Consider the following 26,668-nt stretch of genomic DNA (forward strand, 5'->3'; position numbering starts at 1 on the left):
ACCAAAGAATTCCCAAGGTTGTTCAGAATTTCCAACTATCATTCAGTTAAATTTTGGAAGATGCCAATTTGTTCTTCAGTCCCTTCTCCATCCCCCTCCTCAAAATGACTCAGACGCTACTTAGTAATGCTCTGGAAAACTCTGTATTTATGGCAGCTAGATTCTCTAGCCCAGTTGCCTGGTCCAAGTGTGTAGTATGTTTTTTGGTCTCCTCAATTACCCTGGCAGATCCTGCAGGGACACAATGTCCTCATCATTTAAAGCCTGCTGGCAGGCTAAGTATAGCTAATGACCTCCAACATCTACTAGGAAAGAAAATGGTTCCCTTGTTTGATTTGTCATTGCCAGAGTTCAGAAATTCAGTATCATACAATTGATGACAGACTGTCTTTTTCAGTTCTTTAATTATTTCCCAGAATGAGAGGTGTCTTCTCTTCTGAACTGGAAAGAATGGGGTAGGTAGAAAAAGAGCACACAATATGAGGAAGAAAATGTGTTTTCTAGCTTTACCTTCAGCTCCTTCGCCTACTGTCACTGCCACTACCACAACATCTTCCTGGGCAAGTCGTTTATACTTTCTGGTCCTCAGTTCTTCAATAAAATGGAATAGCTTACTGATTTGAAAAAAATGAAGGAAAAGTAGACTACATGAATGTATCATATTTTCATGGTAATAGAAGCACAGACTTTGGAATTGTACAGATTGGGGTCTGGATCACAGCTTTGTCACCCTGTAGCTATATACCCTTGGCAAATGATTTAACCTCACTGAGCCTCACATTTCCTTCCCTGTAAAAGGAGAATGGATACAAATAATACCTACTTTATGGGTTTATTGTGGTGCCACAATCTGAGAATACATGGAAAATGCTTAGTTTAATAAGTTAACATGCTTCATTAAGAACCAGGAATAATGAGCTATGCTTTATGCAACCTTCTTTCTTTTATTCACATCACTTTTTGGTGTGTTAAGAATATTTATCAGGTACTTGTCAAAAAATGTACTGAATGCTTTATTGGACTTTCCCATAGAGGAGTGGGAAGATTCACAGGGCAATACCATGGAACCTCAGAAGCCTGGAAAATGATAATAGAACAGGGCAAGATATCCAAGTTTTTCCTTATTTTCACCCTATGTCCAACTTAACCCACATCCATTCATTCATGACTATAACAGAGAAATGTTTCCTGGAACCACAGACACCATTGGGATGATACATAAAAGTGTCAGGACTGCACGGCAGGTTTAACGTGAAAAAAAATGAGAACCAAGGACTCCTGGGTTCTCTGCTCTGCCTGTGCACTGAAACCTTCTGTACCTTCATTTTATATATTCCCTCTTTCTTGATTTCCCCAACCTCTTGCCAATCTCTGAGGAGGCTACAGTCATAATTACAATATAATATTTGAAAGATAATTTGAAAAGGAAAAGCATTATTAACTACTAGTTGCAGTTTGTAAACAAGTTAACAACAGTTTCCCTTACAGTTCCAGAAACATTACAAACCACTGCTGTAATTAGATATCTCCCTGGCTTTGTTTTGATATTTAGGATCACAAGGGAAGTGTGTTGGCATCATTTTAGTATTTTGTATTTAAATTCAAGTAATGAGTCATTCACTCACTCCAGGGAGAGGCAGAGAAAGGAATGAGTTTAAGGGTCTCAAAAGTGACAGCAAGTAACCAAGGGAGGTTATACATCTCTTTCTGGAGCCCATGGACTGGACACCAATGTTTTACAATGGAAGATATGCTGAAGGGCAACGGATAAACAAGCTAGATCCAGCTCACCTAGAGCAGTAGGTTTCTGGAAACAGTTTTAGTGGTCACAATTGTGGGAGCTGAAGAGGGAGTTAATTAATAGGTAGAGGCCAGGGATACTACTAAACATCCTACAAGGCACAGGACAGTCTCCCAAATCAAAGATATTTCTAGCCCAAAAGGTAAAAGTTTAAGGTTGAGGAAACCTGACCTAGAGAATTTTTTAATTCTTCCCATCCTAACAACTAGCAAATATACTTGAAGATCTTTTTTGTGGGCACCAGGGGAAATGCAAGCCATGGTCTCTGCCCTAAGGAAGCTTAAATCTAATAGGGAGACCAACCAAGCAACCAAAAGCTACTAGAAAATAAAGATATGTATATATATATATATATATATCACATATGGCTTTTTTCCTCCTACATACTATGGTATAGTAGCCTCTGGGTGCTATAGGAACTTTGAGAAGGAGAACAGCACCATGACAATCGTTCAGAAAAACTTAAGAGTTGGATATTGAGCTGTAATCTGAAGGAGAAAACTACACTTTCCCATCCTATTGTTGGGAGAAAGATGAATCTATGCTTACTGCCCACACTTTCTTTCTTCCTTCTTTCCTTTCTTTATTTTATCAGCATTTGGCAACCTGATTTCAGGACTCCACAGAAAATGTTCTCATGTAGGTGAATAATGATATATTAATCACCAGAGTCGATCACCTGTCCTTAATATTAATATTCCTCAATCCCCACCATTTTGAAATTTTCTTCTTCCTTGATTTTTATGACATCATCATCTATTCTGGTTCCTTTTAGATTTATTGGTGCTCAGCCTCAAGTTTCTTTCCATAGCTATCCTATACCAGTGTGCCTCAAACTCCAGTCTGAGGCCTTTTTCTCACTCACCATTTTCTCTTTATTATTTTATTAATTCATTTATATCCACAAGGATACATAATTCCCCAAGGAATTTGAGATAGTTATAATTTCATGCTAAGCATTCTCCCTTAACTATCATATGCATTCCTTTGGTTTTACCCATCATTTCTATAGAGGTAAGTCCCCAAACTGTGCCTTGGACTCTGACATCCTTTCTACACACCATTCCTACCTGCCCAGCTACCTGCTGGAGACTGCCCTCAGACACCTCAAATGCAACATATTCTAAACCTAGGGTGACCAACTCATATTTTGCCCAGGAATTTCAAAGTTTTAGCACTGAAATTTTATTGTCCTTGTAATCCCCCTAAGAGCAGAAAAACTAGGACAGTAAGTCACCATGCCTAAAATGAACTCATTAGTATGTCCCTCTCCTCCTGACTCCCCTATATCATTTAATAGCAGAGAGAGCCTCAACTCCTCTTTACCTTTCATGCAATTGGTTGCCAAATATTGTCAATTCTATCTCCAAAATAGCTCCATCACCATCACCTCCTTTTAACCCCCAATGCTCTAATTCAGGTCCATATCATTTCTCACATGGAAATTTACAATAAACTACTAATCAGTTCCCCTGCCTCTAGTCCCTTCATAACCCCATTCCAATCCCCTTTGCCAATCATCTTCCACAGTCAACACTGATTATTCTGAAACACAAATTAGGTCATACACACATAGTTATCTCATCAATATGGAAGTATAGCAATCTGAACCCCAAGAATAGTATTAAACCAAGGCTCCCAGGTATTTAAGCATAATGACTACACAATGTGATAACTAAGAAATGTTGCTATGACTAGCTAAAATGCACTCAGCAATAATGTAAGCTGTAAGTGAAAGGGAAAAGTAAAACAAACACCATACCTTTGAGAAGCCAGGAAATCTGAGAGTGTCACTTAGAACATCTCATTTCTTCAGAGAAGCGACAGTCACAGTTAAGGGCAGGAAGCATAGCCAGGGCATTCTGGGTAGTAGAAACCAGTTATGGCCTTGACATTCCTCTGAAACAGAATCAATTGGAAGTTACATTATGTATAAACTAAGCTCCAGAGAAAGTCCATTTGCTCCCTTTGTTCTTAACTTATCTGTGGCCCTCCTCCCAAATCACCACTGTTGCAAGAGTCATAAGTTTCTTACCACAAACTGGCAAAAAAAGAGAATTTGCTTGAATAATGTGTATATCAGAGACAGAAAATATAAATTTCATTTGAATAATGGGAAGGGAGACTCAAAATTTAGATTATGAGAAGTGAAAACTGCCAAATGAAAAAGGCAAGTGCTCTTTCTAAAGGAGAGAGAGCTCATGTCTTTCTCCCTTAGCAAAACATAGCTATCCTCTGGCTGCTCTCAGACACTTGCAAGTAGGGAATTGTTTATGAAGGAACTCACCTTGGGAGTGAAGGGATAACCTTCACAGAGACTTTAGAAAAAGATGGCTATCAAAAAGGGTAGTGCCATAACCCAATCTTTTACCTCTCTAATGGTAGGAATTGCCATTGTAGTTAATTTCCTCTTCCTCCTGGGTATCTAAGATATGTAGCCACCCAGGAGAAGGCTCCCTGCTGCTAGGGTCCTGCCTTTTTTGCCATGTTGTTTTTCTTTTTTCTTTTTTGTTTTGTTGTTTTGTTTTTGTTTTGTTTTGTTTTTTACTTTTTCTGTCACTTAAGAGGACCCTAAAATACTTCATTTGTCTCCCAAAGACTTTGCTTCTGAAATTCATTCTCCCTTCTCTATCAGGGACCGTCCCAGTCAGGAACACATGACAACAACACACTCACTTTCATTGTTTAATAACAGCAACACTCTCCTTCTCCCTCAACCTTGGAGATAAAAGCCATGGTTTCTGCCCTACAGGAGTTTAAACTCTAATCAGTTAGGCCAACCAAGCACAACTGTGAACAAAGCATACCACATAATCATTTTTGTTATAGTTGCTACAGGAGAATGGGGAGGTCAGCACACACTGGAATCCTTAAGAAAACTCCCAAATTTTCAAAGAATGGAATCACAGTTCATTCAAGTGCACTGCAGGGAGAGGGATGTTTAAAGATACAAACAAAAACTTAACAGAATTGGGGATGCTCACTTTTTCTCTCACTCACACATCTCACTTTGGTTTTATAATCTGGTTCATGCTTTAAGCATTAAGCAGCTTATTCCAGAGCAAATTATCTGTTTTCAACCCCTCTCTAGGCTAGAACCACTGTGTTCACTGCTCTATCCTGTTCATCCCCCACCTCTACCTCCAGCCCTAAACTTCAGTCTTTCCTTCAACATTAGAAGGCCTTAGACAAGTTAGCAAGAATAAGAATAAGATAAATACAAATATTTGGTGTTTAAGTGAACATTCACTATGTACTAGGCACAGAGCTACATTCTATGCATTGTCATTACCATTCCAAATAATTTAACTACCATTTTTAAGAGTTTCCTATGTGCCAGGCATCCAAACACTGTGCTAATAACTTTTCATGCATAGTATCTCATTTAATCCTCACAACAAGGCTAAGAAACAGACAATATTATTATTTCTATTTTACAGATGGTGTAACTGAGACACAAAGGAAGTAAAGAGACTTGTCTAAGGTGTCTAAGGGCACACTGTTAATAAATGCCAAATCCAGAATTTGACCTCAGCTCTAACTCTAAAGTCTACATACCAGAGACTGTGTGATATGGTGTTTAGAGTGGGTAGGGAAGGGGGTCAACAAACTTTTTCTGTAAAGGTCAGATAGCAAATATTTTTGGCTTTGTAGGCCATATGCTCTCTGTTGTAATCACTCTGCTCTGCCACTATAGTGCAAAAACAGACATCTATAATAATAAAACCATAACATGCTAATTAGACTGGACGACCTTTCAGATGTCCTTCTGTCCTTCCAGATAAAGCCAGGGCTGCAAGGGAAGCCTGGTTCCCGGGTGCCAGAGGAAAGCCGGTGCCGGCAGCCAGGGGAACGAAGGCCTACTCTTGAACGAATTTCGTGCACCAGGCCTCTAGTAGAGAATAAGTAAACAAGTGAGAGTGGCCGTCTTTCAATAAATCTTTATTTGCAAAAACAGGTAACTGACTAGATTGGGACCTCAGGCTGTGGGCTGATGACTCCTGGGTCAGAGTATCAAATGTGTCCTCAGATAGACCTGGGTTCAAAACTTGGCCCTCACCACTTACAAGAGTCTCTCTGTGTCTCAGTTTCTTCATCTGAAGAACAGCAATAATAACTATGTCATAGAGTCATTGTGAGGAAAAGAAAGAAGAAAGAAAGAAAGAAAGAAAGAAAGAAAGAAAGAAAGAAAGAAAGAAAGAAAGAAAGAAAGAAAGAAAGAAAGAAAGAAAGAAAGGGAAAGGACGTGAGAAAGAGTATTTGGCACATAGTAAATAAGTCATTAATAAAAACCCATCACAAGTTTGGTCCCTAGAAGGACAGGGATTAAGATAGTACCACTCGCTTTAAAATCAAACCATCAGAGCCCTGATGGTCTTGATACACAGAAGCAGGATTCTGGTTCATTTTATTCTCCCTTCAGCTGCATAAATCATGTTCTTTTGTGAGGTTACATTCCTGTTTTAGTCCTTAGTGAGAGAGTCTCCTGATTTTATTGCAGTTCTAGTCAGGCCCTTGGAACCCCATCATTGGAGAGCAGAAATATAATTTTATCATTATTTGTTACCTGTTTCCTTAAGGAATAGGATTCTAGCCACTGGAGTCATGTCTGTGTCCCAAGCACCTGGCACAGAGTAGGTGCTCAGTACATGTTGCTGGCTTAATTGAATTGGATTCAAAATGGTCCTGCTTGGAAGCAGAAGGAAAGTGGCTTCTTAAAAGCTCTTCAAGCATTGAGGATCCCTGTTTTCAAAGAGAGAGGGAGAGAGAGAGGGGAGGGGGAGAAGAGAGGGAGAGAGAGAGAGAGAGGAGGGGAGACAGTGTAGGAGTATGAAGGATGGTTGCGGTAGGCAGGAACATGCAGAACATCCTGTTCTTCTATTACATTAAGCACACAAGAGTCATGCTGCACTGTTCTCTCCAGGTCATGCCCCTGGAAAATCATTCTGTAAAAGCCACTTTGAGGGAGTTTATTGCTTTGACCTAAAATCATACTCATAAAATCTTCTATCTCAGCTTTAAGGAACCCCCTGAGATACTACTCCTTGTCATCCAGCCCTGAAAAGGTCATCCTTCCTTTGATCCTGACTTGCCAATCTTTCTCAATGAAAACTTCTTTTCTCTATCTACCAAGTTTCCTCTCTTCCTCTAAAATGTGTCTTGCATAATAATCTGCTTTTTCATTCTGGGATTTGTTAGAGTTATTTATAGGATCTAACTGTACAATCAGGATGGTACTGTTTCCAATTGAATGTACCTCCTTAATGCACCCTTAGAATATTCAGAGGAATTGAAAATGGAAGCAGTGCTGATGTGTGCAAATTTCCTAGGTGAGATCTGTGTCAAGTCATGTACATAGACATTTCAAGACTGTCTATCCAAGAAGCAACAATTTCCCATCCTATATAATAAAAGGTTAATATGCATTGACCCTAACAGCAGAACGACTGGGAATGACTGGTCACTATGACACACACTGACCACCAGGGGCCAGATGCTCAATGCAGGAGCTGCCCCCTGGTGGTCAGTGTGCTCCCACAGGGGAGCTCTGCTCAGCCACAAGCCAGGCTGACGGCTGCAAGTACAGTGGTGGTGGCAGACCCTCTCCTGCCTCCTCAGCAGCGCTAAGGATGTCTGACTGCAGCTTAGGTCTGCTCCCCGCTGGCAAGTGGACATCCCCCGAGGGCTCCCGGGCTGCCAGAGGGATGTCTAACTGCCAGCTTAGGCCCGATCCCCCGGGGAGCAGGCCTAAGCCAGCAGGTGGACATCCCCCGAGGGGTCCCAGACTGCAAGAGGGCACAGGCCAGGCTGAGGGACCCCCCCCCCCGAGTGCACAAATTTTTGTGCACCGGGCCTCTAGTCTTATAATAACAGCCATAATGGTGAAAATAGCTAACATTTATTTATTGCTTCTTCATCTAATCTTTACAATAATCTATGATGAAAAAGTGACAACATTTTTGCTTATTGCCAGGGGCTGAATTAACTCTCTTAATCTTCATAATGACTCTATAGCATGGGTTACTAGTATAATCCTCATTTTTTAAAAAATATATTTTATTAATTTTTTACAGAGAGGAAGGGAGAGAGATAGAGAGTTAGAAACATCGATGAGAGAGAAACATTGATCAGCCGCCTCCTGCACATCCCCCACTGGGGATATGCCCGCAACCCAGGCACATGTCCCTGACCGGAATCGAACCCGGGACCCTCCAGTCTGCAGGCCGACGCCCTATCCACCGAGCCAAACCGGTTTCGGCAATCCTCATTTTTTAGATGAGGAAACTGAGAGCCAAAGAGATTAAGCAACTTGCCAAGGTCACCCAGCCAAGGAGTTGTAGAGCTGAAATTTAAATTCCCAAGTCTTTCTGTCTGACTACAAAGACCATGCTACTACTTTACCTAATTAGAAATAAGTTTGTGCTTACAGCCTACATTGCACAGTTAAGCTAACAAAAATGTATGAGGAATGCCATCTTCCATTTTGAGAATGTTTCAAAGCATTTTGCCACCCATGATCCATTTGATCATCATGGCAACCCTATGAAGAAGGCAGGGTAGGTGGCAGAACCACCATTGCACAGATAAAGACCCAAACACAAAGTCTTGCCCCAAGTCTCACTACAAATCAGAGGCCAGACCAGAGTCAGAGTTCAATATATATTATAGAGAGGGGTTAAGTTTCCTCCACATCCTTTTTTTTTATTTCATGCTGAAAATTTTAAAGGAAGTGGGCAGCTCCAACAGGTCATGAAACTTCCAGCCAAGACATCTAAAAATGTGAAAACTACTGGGCATACCTGACTTAATCTCCCATTCACCCCAATCCTTCAGGATCCCCAGTACCTGAACACATCCTGTAATCCAAAACAGGGAGGAGGGGAACATGGTCCTTAAGAATTAGATACACTGAAGGCTTACCATAGATCTCTCCATTGTTTTATTTATTGAACAATTACAGGTCCACAATTCTAAAATCTACCAATTTCTGAAAAACAAAAGAAAAATTAATACATTTTCTATCAAAACTCATACAATGGCAAACCCTGCGAGAAACTGATGTGAGGAAATTTATGGTCTTGATTTAACCCACTGCGTCTAAGCATTCATGGGTTTTGCTGCTGAAATATTTATGTATTTGATTATAGTAGGGTTGCCAAACAAATTACAGGACACCCAATTAAATTTAAATTTCAGATACACAAAGAATAATGTTTTAGTACAAGTATGACCCTTCCAATATTTAGGACATACTTATACTAAAACATTATTCACTGTGTATCTGAATTCGAATATAACTGGATGCCTTGCAGTTTTATTTGCTAAATTTGGTAATTTATGAGTGCTGCCTCAAAATCCACTGGGGGTATTACATAAACTATGGCACAGACTGCATATTATTGTTCTAAAATCTGACAAATTTAGAAGTTGAAAACACATCTGGCCCTAAGAGATTTTTAATAGGGACTGTGGATATGCATACCTGTTGCATCCTCCCAGCACTGGGCTTGGTACTGCCATCCAGCTCTCAAGGCCATCTGAATCAGTTGTCTCTTTGGCTCTCATTATATTTCCCCACCTGCTCTGTTCCATGTATCATTAGTTTGATCCATAGGTTAGTGCTCTCTGCTTCTCCCTGCTGAGAAGTTTTCCAATACAATCTCCCAGTTTCCCTTCTAGAATGCCCCTCTTTGGAGTAGGAAGTGAGCTCCTACCACCCTCTGCTGCCATCCCATGGCTAAAAGAAGCCATTGCATTGGACGTAACAGCCTCACTAGATGCTTTCAGAATCCATCACCTCCAACACAGAACTATAACATTTAGTTAAATCCGACTTCTGTGTATATTTGCAAATGAAAAATTTTAGTTTTTAAATATGTGTTATAAAACAGTTTTTAGCATCTATCTTCACCTTCCTCCATTTAGTTCAAATTACTGAGGTTTAGCTCTAGTTTTAAATTAGAGATATGATTGCCACTTGACTTATATTGTGAGTTTGCACCTGGGTTGGCATTGAGATTGATTATCCCATCTCCGGAACCAAGTCTGCTAGCTAATTGAAACAGCAGCCAGCTGAGTACAAAATGTCTCAGTCATCCCTGGGTAAGCAAGCATCTCCTTTTAAAAAATAAATCCCGGGGGGTAAGAGATCAACTAAAGGACTTGTATGCATGCATATAAGCATAACCAATGGACATAAGACACTGGGTGATAGGGGAGGCTAGGGGACTGTCTAGGGCGGGGGGATAAAATGGATACATATGTAATATCCTTTGTAATACTTTAAGCAATAAAAAAAAAATAAAAAAAAAAATAAATCCCCATGGATTAATGATCTGAGTGGATAAGTATCAAATTGCATTAGACAAAGCCTACATGTAAAAGTATAATCTAGGCCTAAACTACTTGCCTAAACCTATTCTGCATCTCAACTTTCTGCTGTAGTGGTAAAAAAGCCGAATCACTTCATGAAAGTATGGCTCAGCAAGATCACTGCATTGGTGAGAGAAGAAAGGTGTTTTGAACATTTCTGCCTCTTCAGGGAATATTGCGTTGCCACAGATTTCCTTTTTGAGTTTTTTCTCCTCATTAGAGCCCTGCTTGATTGGCAACTACAAAACAAACCAACAAAACCGGTTCTATCTCAAGTCATTTCTGCTGGCTGGCTTTTTAAATACACACAACACATATACAACCCAGCTTATCTTTTAAAAAACCTGACATGTGATGAAATGAAATTTGTGCCTATCCCAACGTGCAGCCATTCACTGAGAGAGCATAAGGAGGGTCTGGGAAGATCAGTAAACCTTTCAAATTACCAAAAAAAAAAGGCCCTCATTTCAGATCCTGCCATAGCCTGGAACTCAGTTATTCTTCAAGATCCTCACCTTTTCTCCTGAGGTGGGGGCATGATTCATTCTCATATTTCAGGTGTTCTTTTTCTCCAAATGAACCAAGTGATTACAGCTGTAAATTCCCCAGCTTGAAATCAGCTAATCTCTTTTTGGAAACACAAAGATAGGCCATTGCTAATTACTTTCCAGAACAACAGGCCTGTACTGCTTTACAAACCTCTGAATGCTAACCATGTCAAGGTGATCTTATTTCCAGTCTCACGTATTGCACTTTTGTACACACTGAACAATTTTAAATCATCTAAAAAACAGTTACGTGACCAAATGTGGGACTGACATGTATTTTCCTAATCTAATTTTTTTCTTGCTGACAGCTACCATGGCAGAAAATAGGACAGATTGTGGGAGTTAAATATTTTTCTCCTCTGACCATTGTCTGTTCTGAATGGAGCCATTGGAAGCTCACTGCTACTGGCTTTTTTTTCTGCCTCACAGCCTGGCTTACTTCTCAAGGGACTATCTCCAAACTCCAGACCCTCTGCTCCTTCCAGTGGACTTTCCTTAATTATCCATTGCTTCCTCAGAGAATGGGGACTCAATAACCAGGGAAGTCTATCCCTACCTCACTACTCTGAAATGAGCACAGAGTAGGCACTCAAATGATAATTATTGTTATTATTACAATTTACCCTTTCTGAGCTTCAGTTTTCTCATCTGTACAATGGGTATAAATATAGCACCAACCTTCTGGGTTTGTTAACACATATAAAGTGCTTTTTAAAATACCCAAAACATAAGAAGTTCTATGTACATTTAATCTGTGACTATTATGACTAGTACTAGAGATACACTTTGAAGACACACAAAATGCAAGGTGAAAAAAAATCCTGCGCGCATGCACGTGTGCGTGTGTGTGTGTGTGTGTGTGTGTGTGTGTGTGTCTTGGGGGCTTTTCTGGGGAAAGAGATCTATTTGAGTTATGTGTTTGAAATGCCCCTGGGAAGTTGAACATTCATATATAAAGTTTTTAGCAGAGATGCAGACAGGAGAAATTTCTCACTTTAACAAATACAGGTAATTCCCACAAAGCCCTTTGAGGGATAAAATGGCATACAACATACAAAATTGTTCTTCCCTTTCAGAAGCTTACTGTTGTAAGAAGGCCAAGTCATGGATTCTACATGCAAGTTAGTGTAACACAAGACAGGCTCTAAAAGGTACCACAAAGAAGAAGCAAAGTGGTCTGGGCTCAGGCAGGAGGGATCTCCTCTAGCTGAGGCCATCAGGAAAGGCTTCCAGAGGAAGTGAGGTTCACTTATTTAATGATTCTCTGCAGCTTTTCCTGCTGACTATAGTGCCTGCTGATTTGTCCCATCTCTGAATGCCCTGAGTTCCTAGATTAGGGTGCCTCATATCAAAGTAATGAGCTTTTCCTAATGTTAAGTGGACCCAGTTCGCATGACTAAAATGTATTCTGATCTTTAACAGGAGGTACAAGGAGCATGTCTTTTTTATGTCCTTACTGACAAAATATTTTTACTTGGAGGGGAGTGGCCTTCATCAGTCTGTGAGAGCCAACCATCTGGAAACCTGACACTTTTACAATCTGTACTGCTTGTGAGGTGTCTGAACACTAACATTGTCCTGTTACTCATTTTATGTGGGTTTGGCTGGTCTCTCAATGAGTTCCTGCAAGCCAAAATAACTGTCAGTCTCTCTTGTAAACTTCTTTCCATGTGCCACACAGAACTGGGCACAGAGCAGACGTACAGAAATACTTGTTGAAACATCTCAATTGAATCATGTTGATCTTCCACTCCTTTGGCAACGAGCAAGTCAAATTCTGTCTGCTTTGGGTTCAGCATGTGAATCAGGTCCAAGCGACAGATGTAGGAACAAAAGTTGCATACAATAGACTGGTGAAGAGCTGGGGAGATAATTCTCTTCACTGAATGATTAAATCAAAGCAGTTTTGCTAGTTGTCTGGGGGAGGAGTGGGCTCTTTCCAATAGAACTTGACATTATTCCTATCAAGAATTATCCTTTGTGTATATATGCATAACCCAGGAACCCCGACAATAGGGTGGAGAAGGCCTGGGGTGGGAGATGGGGGCAGGTTGGGAGAGGTCAATGGAGGAAAAAGGGGACATATGTAATACTTTCAACAATATTTTTTTTTATTTTATTTTTTTTAATCTTTATTGTTCAGATTATTACATTTGTTCCTCTTTTTTCCCCCCCATAACTCCCCTCCTCTCAGTTCCCGCCCCACCTTCCGCCCTCACTCCCCACCCACTGTCCTCATCCATAGGTGCACGATTTTTGTCCAGTCTCTTCCCGAATCTACCACACCCCTTTCCCCCCCAAGAATAGTCAGTCCATTCCCTTTCTATGTTCCTGATTCTATTATAATCACCAGTTCATTCTGTTCATCAGATTATTTATTCACTTGATTCTTAGATTCACTTGTTGATAGATGCATATTTGTTGTTCATAATTTGTATCTTTACCTTTTTCTTCCTCTTCCTCTTCTTAAAGGATACCTTTCAGCATTTCATATAATCCTGGTTTGGTGGTGATGAACTCCTTTAGCTTTTCCTTATCTGTGAAGCTCTTTATCTGACCTTCAATTCTGAATGATAGCTTTGCTGGATAAAGTAATCGTGGTTGTAGGTTCTTGGTATTCATCACTTTGAATATTTCTTGCCATTCCCTTCTGGCCTGCAAAGTTTCTGTTGAGAAATCAGCTGACAGTCGTATGGGTATTCCCTTGTAGGTAACTGGGTTTCTTTCTCTTGCTGCTTTTAAGATTCTCTCTTTGTCTTTTGCTCTTGGCATTTTAATTATGATGTGTCTTGGTGTGGTCCTCTTTGGATTCCTTTTGTTTGGGGTTCTCCGTGCTTCTTGGACCTGTAAGTCCATTTCTTTCACCAGGTGGGGGAAGTTTTCTGTCATTATTTCTTCAAATAGGTTTTCAATATCTTGGTCTCTCTCATCTTCTGGCACCCCTATAATTCTGATGTTGGTACGCTTGAAGCTGTCCCAGAGGCTCCTTACACTATTCTCGCATTTTTGGATTCTTTTTTCATTTTGCTTTTCCGGTTGGGTGTTTTTTGCTTCCTCGCATTTCAAATCATTGACTTGATTCTTGCGCTCCTTTGGTCTGCTGTCGGGAGTCTGTATAATATTCGTTATTTCAGTCCGTGTATGCTTAATTTCTAGTTGGTTCCCCAATATAACATCAAGGGTCTCATTAGATTTCTTGAGGATCTCACAACATTTATCGGCGGTCTCACCAGTCTTTTCGAGGGCCTTACTAAGTTTATCGGCAGCTTCTAGACAGTTCTTAAGAGACCTTAAAAGTGTGGTTCTGAACTCAATATCCTCCATTGACAGTTTTGTCCTGTTTCTTTGTCTCCGCATTTTTTATGCTTTCTTGGTACACCCCCTAGTGGTCTTTGTGTGCAGTCTTGTTGCCTTTAAGCCTTGATTGATGTCGGCAATACCGGGGGTGAGTTGACCTCCAGGCTAACTGGCTATGAGAGTCCGCTGGGTCTGCAGTGGGAGGGCTTCTGTGCTGGATCTCTAAGGCGGTGCTAATCTAGCCTTTGCCTGAGGCTATCCGGCAAATGGTTCTGCGCAGGGCTTGGGCGGGGCGGGTCCCCAGGGATCTACAGGGAGGGCCAGAGCGAGCAGTTATGGCTGCTCTCAGTTCCTTCCCCAGGGGCTCTGCCTCTCAGAGTCCCAGCAATGGCTGCAAACCTCGGAGAGAAAGCTGCCTTCGAGTTCCGACCAAAGCCAGACAGTCCCGCTTCTCCCGTTTGAGTCTTGCTCCCCAGAGACTCGCCCGGATCTGGAGCTCAGAGTCTGAAACTCCCTCCCGATTGAAAACAACAACCGCGCCCACCGCCACCAGCCCACTCCGTGCTCGCACTCCGCACCTGAGTATTTCACTTCAGCACTGCGCCTCCTCTGAGTCTGGGTATGATATTCTCTTTCCTCCTATTTGTAGAATTTCCACTCAGCCAGCCTTCCTGTGGTTTTGGATGATGTCCGTTCTGTCCTTTAGTTATATCTCTGAAGTGGTTGTTCGAGGCAGCGATCTCCTGCGTTAACCTACGTCGCCATCTTGGTTTCTCCAATAAAGATATTTTTTAAAGAATTATCCTTTGGAGGGGTAAAGAGCTATTGAGCCACTCCATTTAAAACTCAGATTTATGTCAAAGGAAAAAGATCCATGGCTTTTCCAAAAGTTCTATGCAGCAGTAGAGAAATAATAATAAGTTTTAGCCCTTGCCTGAGAACATTAAAGAAATGAAGCATTGCAGAGGGAAATACTGCAGTGAGGATCCTAGGAGGTTTATGAAGAAAAGATTTAGATAGATTGAAAACATGGGTTCCATAAAGATCAGGCCTGGGGCTAAACCCAACAGCTAAGATCTTTAAGGTTTCCCCACATGGTCCTAGCTATGCATCACTACCCCTGCCTTTCCAGCTGCTACTCGGGAGCCTAGACTCAGGAGAACCCCATAGCTTCTGTGCTTTGCTGGTAGGCAGATCTCTTATAGCTAGATAACTGGATGATATTATATACTCACTTTAAACTCATAAGGGTAGTTCAATATATCACTACTTCCTAAAAACATAATGCCTTAACCCAAAATAATAAGTGATATGGGCATTTCAATCACTGCAGTAAGGTCAATGGGGAAGATACTGAGAATATCAGCTTTCTGCAGGCTCCAGATCATACCATCCATGGATTGCCAGCATTCAGTGTATAAGAGCTTGGTCTATGGTCAGCCAAGCTAGGGATCCAGTCCTGGCTTCACCACTTACCAAGAATGAAAGCTTGGGCTCAGTCCCATCATCTGCAAAATGGGTATAATACTAATATCTACCTTTGGGGTTGCTGTGAGATGATATATGTGAAAATCTGGTACAGTGCCTGGCACACTATATGTTAGTTAATCTGGCTATGTTAAGAATAGTTCCTAGTTGCAACTCCTAAAAGATTTGAGTTACCTACCAGACTTTACCCACTACATACACTAAGGAAAGAAGGCTTTGGAAAGAGAGAGTTCTTCCAAGATTCATCCAGCACAAATTTATTTATTCAATCACTCATTCAACAAATATTTATTCAGTGTTTACCTTGTGTCAGGCATTTAGCAAAATATTGGGAAAATAATAAAGACTAACACATGCTCTCAGTTCTTGAGCAACACCCAGTCTTCTGGCTTTTAAGAAGCTCCTATAACTGCTCATCCTTTGTTGTTTCTTTTAAGCCCCCTAAGGAGGAAATTGGAAAAGAACTCTATTTACACTAACCCACACACAAATGCATCATTTTGACAAATCAGGAAGCATGAGTCCTCCAAATTTGTGCTTCTTTTTCAGAATTGACTTAGATATTCTGCCTTCATTGTATTTCCATATGAATTTTCTGATCACCTTGTCAATTTATGCAATAAAATACCTGGGGTTTTTATATGGATTGCATTGAACTTGTAGAACAGTTTGGGGAGTATTGCCATCTTAACAGTATTAGCTCTTCCAAGATTTAATAAACCCTTACTAGTGCTAAGTATAGTTCTAAGTGCTTCATACGTAGTAACATAACTTAATCCTCACAGCAACTATATATGATAGATGCTATTATCTCCATTCTTCACATGAGGACATTGAAGAACAGAAAGAACCACTGCAATCTAGCTCCAGAGTCTGTAGTCTTAACTACTCTACTATATTGCTTTACACACACACACACACACACACACACACACACACACACACACACACACACAATTTATAATGGCCTAAGACTATCATTGTGATCTTCTGTAACCCCTACATACCTCTTAGGCCTCTTGTCTTGTCATTTTCAACTGCATGCATCCCAGACTGCTTTACTTCCCTGCACAAGCCATGGTCTTTTTCACCTCTATGACTTTATCCCCTTTTCTTTGTCTGTTTACTATTTTTCTTTCTCCTTCCCTACACCTAGCCAACTTCTATGCATTCTTTAATGCTCTATTCAGGTACTACCTCCTCCAAGAAGCTTTTTCTGAGCAGTCCAGATTTTCCTCTCCTTTATGCTCTCATTTTGCTTTGTTCATATCCATTTTAGTGCCCTTACTATACTGTTTTATAACTGTCTTTTTATACATCTGTTTCTGTCACTAGACTGTGTGCTCACAGTGCTTTTTCTTCATTACATCCAAATATATTGTTTTACCCTTCTACTTTTCTTTAATTTTTTCTGGTACTTTTTTCATCCCAGCCTTAGGCATAGGCTGCAATGCCAAGAAGAGTAGAAAAGACCAGATGATTTTGTCTTTTTGTGTGTGAATGTGTAATAAGGAGATGTAAAGACATAATGGGGATCTTTGGAGAAATTGATATCCCATCATTAAAAGATTTTACAGCTTATTTTTGGAAGTTTTGTAATAGTAAACTGCTTTAGGGTAGGCTAAATATGTGATGGCTCAAACACAGTCATGTACCATTCCAAGATAGGTATTATTGGTGAGCAAGATAGTACTCCTCCACATGGTCATTGCGGGGCACAGGCTGGCAGAATTCCCTAAATCATCCTGAGTTACCACATCCCAGTCAGCCATAAAAGGGAAAGAACATGGAGAAACACACATGGTAGACCTTTACAGGCAGGTCTGGAAGTGCCACTCATCATTTCTCTGAACATTCCATTATCAAGGACTTAGTCATGTGGCCATACCTCATTGCAAGGGAGACTGGGTGGTGTAGTCCAGCAGTGTGTTCAAGAAAGAGAAGAATGACTTTGGTGGAGAAGCAAATGACCTTCATAAATATATTAACAGTAAAGTTGGGTAAGTAATATATATATAGTGCAGCTCTGTTTAACCTTTCCCATGGATAGCTGTAGTAGTCAAGTATTTAAAATCATGATTGACGGTTGAGTTCCTTATTGAGTTCCTTACCAGAAAAAGAGCAGTTGGAGGGTGCCTTGCAATGCTGATGATTCCTTAACTATTAATCACTGACACTTTGTAGATTGATTTTAAGTAAAATTTCAGCTGAGTTGTATACATGTTATAATATTGGCTCCAAAATATATCTTCCTCATTTGCATGTCTAGATTAGGGAGGGTGTTAAGTAAATGGCAAAGTAGCAACCAGATTCATTGCTAGCCAACCACCAGGTTCTCAGAACCAAAGGAGGAAAAAGACAAAATAAAAAAGGGGATTTATTTACATTCCAAACCATAGCCACAGGCATGAGCTGATTCCCTGCCAGTTTATGTTTGCCCAAAGTGCACAATTGTTGATGACTTTACATAGGCTAGGGGAATGAGTAAAATGTAAATCAATTTGAAATGAAAAGTACCCAATTCTCTGCTAAGGGACATGTAAACTCTCAGGAGATCTTCGTAAAACAGCTTCCCAGGCTCTACCACCCAGAGAGGCTCATTTAGTCAGCCTGTGGTACCACCTGGGAATGTGGATTTTTAAAATTCTAATGCAGAGCCAGGTTTTAGGAACCATTTCTCTAACATGATGAGAGGTGGAATAAAGGGGCAAGTCAACGCACAAACCAAACAGAGTGATTTTGTTTAATACATGAAACAAATAATCCAAAGAAAGATCTTGTCTCATAACTTGACATGTAAAGCTATCTCTGGGGTTAGATCCATTCATGGGAACCTGTAAATCAGGCCTCTTTGGGGGATTGGTCATGCAACTGGCTGTAAACTAGGAAAGGTAAGAATGTAGACTTCCTCCTTGTCATCTCTGATGCCTAAATTGTTCTCTTCTTTTTCCCAGTTTGTTGCTCAGCCCAATTGCCAACAGTTGCTTGCCACTCTGTGGTATGATGGCTTCCCTGGATGGCGGCGGAAACACTGGGTAGTCAAGCTTCTGACCTGCATGACCATTGGGTTCCTGTTTCCCATGCTGTCTATAGCTTATCTGATCTCACCCAGGAGCAACCTTGGTCTATTCATCAAGAAACCCTTTATCAAGTTTATCTGCCACACAGCATCATATCTGACCTTCCTCTTCATGCTTCTCCTGGCTTCTCAGCACATCGTCAGAACAGACCTTCATGTACAGGGGCCTCCCCCAACTGTCGTGGAATGGATGATATTGCCTTGGGTTCTTGGTGAGTCAGAGGAGATAAAGCCAGACTGGCTGCTGGTCCTGTCTAAAAAAACTACTGGTATAGGCAGTTGGACTAGCTCTGAACCTTCCATCTGTGTAGTGGAGTCGTCCTTTGTTGGGAGCCTCAGAAATGTAGTTCCTTCTTCCCCATCCCTGGTCATTCAGTATTACTTGTTTTACAGTGAGATTGGCAGTGTACTCAGGGCTTGTTTCTGTTAACCTAATACCATCAAGGACAAGTAAGGTGTCTGTCAGTTTGTTTAGAAGGAAAGCCAAGTATCAGTTCAGAACCAGCCTCAGGTAAGTTAGGGAGGGCATGCCCTCTTTCCCATAACTAGGAGAGGTAGCACTTGGATCTACTTATTTCTCCTGGCTATTCCACACAATCCCAGTACATATTCAGAGTAGACATCCTATTTGGATACTGATTTCACAATCAGGGGGAAAACCTGGGAAATTCACACAACTCATGGTAGAAGCAGTATTACCAGTATCCTCCAGGCATAATTAGATTGCACTGGACCCTTTAATACACTGCCATCCTCTAAGTCTTTGCTACTCAAACTGTGTTCCTGGGCGTTTGTTAGACATACAGAATATCAAGTCCCACCCTGGATCTTTAGAATCAGATATGCATTTTAACATCATCCCCAGGTGATTTGCATGCACTTTAAAGGCTGAGAACCACTGCCTTAGACTACAGCCATATACTTTACTGTGTTGCACATTCCAAAGCATCAGTACTATCAGGCAGAATTCCATGAAGCCATCACACAATGAGAAGAGAAAGGAGAAAAGAGGATTCTAAATTATTTGGGGCCCCACTGCTTGGCTTTAACACCAATATCAAGTATTTTGGTCCATGGTCAGCTTGCTTACCTCAAAACTCATTAAGAATTTTTCCCACTAGCACACATTGGAAACTAAGGATTATGGGAAAATATTGACCTAATTAATTTATTGGTGAAACTACTCCCACTCTAAAATGGAAAGAGGGTAGAATCTGGAACCCAAAATTATAACAGCATCCCAGTAACTATAATAAAAATGCTAAAAGTGAGTAGTAGCCAGAAAAGTATAACATATGTGCATATCCAGGTAAAGCCTATCGGGTTTAGTAAGTTCAGTACTGGGAGATGAGAAAGAAAAGAAAAAGAAGTAAATTATTACTATCTCTAGGGACTTCACTCCACTGACCCCAATTGATTCACTTATTTCATGTTTTGTTATATGAGGGAATCCTACTATGATGACTAGGATGACTATTCTGCCCTGTAAAGAAATGAACCTTTCGCTTCCATTCTTCAGGTTTCATTTGGGGGGAGATTAAGGAAATGTGGGATGGTGGATTTACTGAATACATCCACGACTGGTGGAACCTGATGGATTTTGCAATGAACTCGCTCTACCTGGCAACTATTTCCTTGAAGATTGTGGCCTATGTCAAGGTAATTTGGAATGTCTGCCTTTTTTCTTAAACAATAATTTTGGTTACATTAAGCTTTAGCACTGGGGACATAAAGAGTTTAAGGGCAAAGTGCCGATGACGATCCCATCCATGTGGGAAAGTACCATATAAACATTATTTTAATAGTTTGTAAGCAGTGTCGCCTAAGCAAAGAAAGTGGAGAATGGAGCAATTTGCAAAAAAATTCATAGCTTCTTAAACTCTGAAAGTAAAATAGCTTTCAGCCACCCATCCATTCAATAAGTGCTTAAATGTTGTCTAAAATATCCTTTCCGAGAAGATGGCCCACCAATACTTGTATAGGACAGAGATAAGAAACTTCACTGAATTCACTATCTCCAAAAGCTTCTCTCAACCCTTGTCACCTCATTAAAAAGTACTAACTTTATTTTTTCTAAAATTTTCTTCCTGTGACATATTCATTAGTAATGTTTTTTCCCTGTGGCATCAAACAGGACAAGGCTGTTCCTTCTCCATAATACTGCTCCCACTATGAAGTGATCGCTCCCTAACCTGCTAAGTTCTCTCTTCTCAAAGCTAAATATTAACACTTCATCAACTATTCTTCATGTAACAGATAGCAGAACACTAGAATCTTCACTGCATGAGACATAGACCTTTAATTGTCTCTGCCTCCTTCATCACTTCCACCACCAGGATGGTTATTCAAGCTGTTATAAATCCAGCTTTTTTGGTATCATCTAATCTATGTCCCAATATCAATTCAGATGACATGTATACACACACAAACCACCTTGATACTGTTCCTCCACACTATACAACCTGAATTATCCTGAAAAAAAAAAAAACAACGTTTCATATACAGGCCTTCACATTAGGTAGTCACAGGCTTTGAGTTCAAAGGTGATGCTCATTAGATAATAGAATGGCCATCCTCCTCTACCCTGAATTGAACTTCTCCAGTATGAAGAAAGGCTGACAATTAAGGCTCCAATATAATCTAGTTATTCATGCTTTTTGGTACTAAATTCCACATTAAGTTTTAGAATGGGAATATGGCTGTCCCCCAAATCTCCAACAACTTGCTTTATTTTTATACCCATAATATGCATATTGCATAAATTTTAAGATTTGAGGAGTTAGTTATATAGCGCATGAATGTGGAATGCAGTCATGAAACATTTTTTAAGAAGCCTAAGAGTATGCCTTATACTTGTGGTGATCACTTAACACATATTTACAACTTCCTTATACAAGAAAAAGCTGGTGAGGAAATGTTTGCATCTCTGGTTAATGTGCCTGGATGAAATCCATGTCATTCTGGCACTCTGCTGACTAAGTAACACTGTTTGCCTAAAAAAATACATTTCTTCCTTTGGAAGTGATATTTATACACTGGAGAGATAATTATCAATCTAGAAATTGGTGGGTTTTGCTTAAAAGTTTAGAATAAGTGATCAGTAAAATGATTAACTATGGGGGATATGAAAATGTACCTATAATGCCCAATATTAGCTAATCACATAACCTGTCCAGCTTCACTGGTAAGGTTTCCAAAGAGCTAAACACTTCCCCACCTTAGAGTGAAAGGATAAATCAGCTCTGCTAAGCTGAGTGAATGCCCCTTAATTGAAAAACACTTAACTCAAAGGAAACATTTGCCAAGAAGCCGGAATCATCCTATAAAAAGAGAAAATTTACGAAGCAAGACATGCCACATGCAGACTTTAGATTTGCAATAAGAAATTATAAATGGGCAATCTGGCCCACTCATCCACAGAGCACAGCAGCCTGAGATGAACTTATTCTGAGCACCACATAGGCTGTGTCAACCCCTAGGAGATAAAACCTCAAGAGCTGGTTCCCAGGCTTCTTGAAACATTTCAGATCACTATTGTACTGAGGAAGTACAGAAGCACCATGGGATAAGCTGGGCTTAAAGAAGATCCTTTCTTAGAGTGAAAACTAGTCACCCACATTGTTTACAACAACAGTAACCAAAAGGCACAGACTAAAGTACCCAAAAGGAACAAATACACATAAGGTTGGTGGTCCTTGGTGCCCCCCCCCAAATAGCCCCACAAATGAATAATAATTGTCCTTTAGTCTTTTAGAATAGCACCACCTAGATTTATTCCCCCACCACCTTACTTCCATATGTATAGACTAAATCTGAACTTTGATAGCCATTGAATTGTAGTTCTTTCTTTAAGGGCCAGTTCTTGGCTGCAGGCACACACACCCATCCTCTTTATGACTGAGTCCCCTTTGAAAGGCATGGAAGCCAATTTTTAAGGTGCATTCCATCTCAAAAAATATAAGAAAAATCCCTTGCCTCCCAATATCACTAACTCAAGAGTCAGAAAATTTAATCCTTGCTCTGATACTCACAAACTGGATTACCATAGGTCATCCTTCTACCTCTCTGAGCCTTAGATTTGGACTCTAAAAAATAAGATTGGAACCACATCTTGAAATTAAAACTTATACAGAATTGCAATATATTAGAGTTTAAAGTATTGAATTTGGATTGAGGAATGGGTATTCCAGGCTTCCTCATTGGCTCCCACAGTGGCCACCAGCTGTTTCCAATGAACCCTCAGGTTTCAAGGAACACTGTTGAAAAATCATTTGTGTTAGATCAGGAGTTAGAAAACCATGGTCTTCAGGGCAAATTTAGCCTCCAGCCACATCCTTTTGTTTACATACTGTCTCTTAGTTCTACAAGAAATTAGTTGAGTAATGGTTACAGGAACCATGTAGTACAAAGTCAAAAGTACCTGGTGGGGTAAAAGTAGGTTTACAGTTGTTCAAGTGGGAAATAACACAATATTTAATAAATAATACAAAAATAAACTCCATGTTTCATGTAATTACAATTGCAAACCTACTTTTGCCCCACCGTGCTTAACACAACATTTTTGTTGACCTCCATATTAAATGAGTTCCAAATTTATTCCCTGCTCTCATATTTTATAATATCTTCTCTAAAAGTATATGCAGAGCAAGATTTGCCTCAATAATCATCTTTCACACTTATGAATATTCTTCAAATTCCTATGGGCAGCAGACTTCCCTGTGGTTACAGTTGTGGCTGTGGAGAGAAAAAAACCCTAAATTATGAGCTATATATTTTCCAGTAAATAATTTCTAGTTTTAAAACATAGGTCTGTTTTCTTATCAGCAAAGAGTCTTCATCTTTTACATATACCTCAAAACCTTTAAAGGCCTATCTACCATATGTGCTGTAATATCAACTATCATATAAGTAACATTTAATAGAAATAATGCTAGAATGTTTAGAGACCTGAGTTTTAGTCCTGGACCTGCCATCAATTTGCTGTATTGTGTGATCTTAAGCAAGTCACTCTGCCTCTCACTTGAAAAATAGGCATAACAATACCCACCCTCCACAGAGATGCAGCAGATTTTTTTTGGAAAGAAAAATATAGAGATACAAGATTTGGCTAAGAGTGTACAAAACTGGTTGGCCAACTAAAGTCTATCTGAAACAGAAGCAGAATGTGGCAAGGTTTCTCCAAACTCCTCTGACAGTAAAGAATATTGGATACACACAAATGATTTTAATAACACCAGTTTCCTCAGTTGTTGGAACTGAAGCACATTTTAGAAATGTGCTAACAATATAATGTGGCCCACAATACAACATTTTCTCAGGGAAGTTGTTTACATTTAGACTTGAGAAACTGTGATATTTAGATGAGAGCTCAAGGCAATATGCTTCATAATGAATTCCAAGCCAAATCTACTTCTGTCTTCAGAAGGTAATAAGCAATTCCTTGTATTTCCATAACATCTCCCCTTATGGAGTACACAGACTTTCACATATGGGTACATAATCACAAACGTGTGTAGTGGGTAGGAGTAGATATTATCCTCATTCTATGATGAAATTGAGAGATAAAGGCAATTTGGAGTTTTTGTTGTTTTGTTTTTAGAAAGCCAAACTTGCTCTTCAACGGTGGATGGGATGGAGGGCTGCTCTCATAAGAATGGGGTTAGGGTGTCAGAAGCGCATCCCCTTGCAGGCTAAGTCAGATCTAGCCTCCCGGATCTGGCTCTACAATGCACATGCGGTGTCCTGGAAGGCGAGGAGGGTGAGAGCAATGGTGGAGAGGCCGTGAGGCTACCATGATGAAATTAGAGCAGTGGCTTTGCCTGGGCAGCCCTGACCATGGGAGCCCTGGACCTGGAGCTGCCTTCATCATGCTGGGAGTTACTCTGGCTAATGCCCACCTGCTTGCTGATGTCTGCCAGCTGCTATGCCCTGGGCACTGTGGGCTGTCGCATGATCGCTTTTCACAAGAGATAAAGGTAGTTTGAAGTGACAAAATCCAATTGAACTTTAGGTCTCACAACAAAGCCATATTTCTACAAAGCTGGACACCCAATGTTCTAGGAGCTAGTAGTCCAGGACAGGAATGAAAAATGGATAATAACCCTAGAAATACTAGCTCTTTTCCTACTTCAATCCCCTGGTTCTTCATTTGTACTAGACAGACATTCAAACTTGTAGGGCTGTCAAAGGAACAATAAAATACATCCATACACCACTGTGTGGGCAGTGCTAAATTCAATACATGGAAGATTGACATACCATTTGTAATAGTACGGAATACATTACAGATTGCAAAAAATTAGCATAAAATTCTGAATAATGGCCCTCCAGAATGCTCCATCAGCCCCAAACTGCAAACAGCAAGGAAGTCAGGGTAAATACTGCACATCATTGAGGCTGAACCTATCCCTTGTCCTTCAATAACAACTTGTCTGTGGTGCTCAGAACAAAATAGATGGGAGATGGTTGAGGAGGTGAGTCTAATTTGAAATCTCATTAGGAAGCAGAATAATTTGTCCCCCCACCTTGGGCATACCAGTGGCTCGATTCCAGTGACACTCCCCAACAATCTGGCAAACTCATAGTTAGAAAATGTTGACAAGTCACAGGTGGTTGCTCCATATGAATGCTCTGAAATTCATTTTTCTATGTCTATATACTGGGTATATATTTGGATGGGAGTGGGAAGAATAGAGTTATTAACATCATGTATTGATTCGGGGTGGGCAAAAGTGTTATATTAGTGAATGCTTGATGCTTACTTTGATGGCTTTATTTGTGTGCAGAAGATAGGCAAGAGGGGAAAGTTTTATAAATGCTCACTGTGCTTCTCATCTTGTGCACTTGTTTCTTTCAGTATAATGGTTCTCGTCCAAGGGAAGAATGGGAAATGTGGCACCCGACTCTGATTGCAGAAGCGCTCTTTGCAATATCCAACATTTTAAGTTCGTTGCGTCTCATATCCCTGTTCACAGCCAACTCCCATTTAGGGCCTCTGCAGATTTCTTTGGGGCGAATGCTGCTTGATATCCTCAAATTCCTCTTTATCTACTGCCTGGTCCTTCTGGCTTTTGCCAATGGATTGAACCAGCTTTACTTTTATTATGAGACCAGAGCGATTGATGAGCCGAACAACTGCAAGGGGATCCGATGTGAGAGACAGAACAATGCTTTCTCCACGTAAGACTTCCCCTCTCCTCCATGCCTTTTTCTGCCTTCTCCTTCTTTACTCTATTTTCAGTCCAAGCCTGTATCACTGTCTCCTGACAGTGCAAACAAAGCTTACTCATGGATTAACCTGAAGGGTCTGAAGTGGAGGAAGGTTCTTCACTTACTACAAGGGACTAGGAGAGGAGGTAGACTTAGGTGATGGAGGATGGGGAAGAGAAAAACACACAGCTGGGCTCCCAGGAACACATCTAGAGTTAAACTATTTTGATAGCTTCCCACATTTTTTAAAAGAATCAATAAGGAGGGAGTAAATAATTTCTCACTCAAAAAAGCATCACTCACCAAGGAAATGAAACAGCAAGACTATTCCTCTGAATAAGTGACTATGAAAGCTAACTTAACTATTCTGAACCAAGAACAAAGAAAGGGAAGGATGCAAAAATATTTTAGTGCATCCTGTGCTATTGTGATTTATAATAAGAAATATGTACTTGGTCCTCATCCCCTTCTCTCCCCCCCCCCCCGTTCTGGCACAGAGCTCCTAAAAGACTCTTGGAATTTCCTAAGTGATAAGAGTGATAATGTGTCTTATGTGAATGAGGTTACTTTATGGGAGCTGGCAGCCAGTGGAGTTATCCATTTGATTAGAGGGTTCAAATTTTCGGTCCCACCCTTCTGCCCTCCAGGAAGAGGAGAGCAGCTGGAAATTGGAGTTCAATCACTAATGACAAATGAATTTAACCTATGATACCTATGTGATGAAGCCTCCATTAAAAAAAAAAAACTAAAGGATAGGTTTCTGAGAGCTTCTGGGTTGGTAAAGATTTGGGGAGATTGGCATGTGCTTGGAGAGGTCATAAAAGTCCCACGCCTTTTCCCCATATCTTGCCCTATGCATCTCTTCCATCTAGC

General features: G+C 40.4%; 1 protein-coding gene across 1 annotated transcript in view; it reads left to right on the plus strand.

Annotated features, from left to right (window-relative positions):
* Nucleotides 1–26,668, plus strand: part of TRPC5 (transient receptor potential cation channel subfamily C member 5) — a 152,979-nt gene that overhangs the window by 67,709 nt on the left and 58,602 nt on the right. Inside the window, exons 3-5 of the mRNA XM_059679733.1 lie at nucleotides 18,462–18,798; nucleotides 20,106–20,245; nucleotides 25,443–25,765. Coding sequence (XP_059535716.1) covers nucleotides 18,462–18,798; nucleotides 20,106–20,245; nucleotides 25,443–25,765 — 800 coding nt within the window. The remainder of the gene's footprint in view (nucleotides 1–18,461; nucleotides 18,799–20,105; nucleotides 20,246–25,442; nucleotides 25,766–26,668) is intronic.

Source organism: Myotis daubentonii, chromosome X (assembly GCF_963259705.1).
Source record: "Myotis daubentonii chromosome X, mMyoDau2.1, whole genome shotgun sequence".
NCBI lineage: Eukaryota > Metazoa > Chordata > Mammalia > Chiroptera > Vespertilionidae > Myotis > Myotis daubentonii.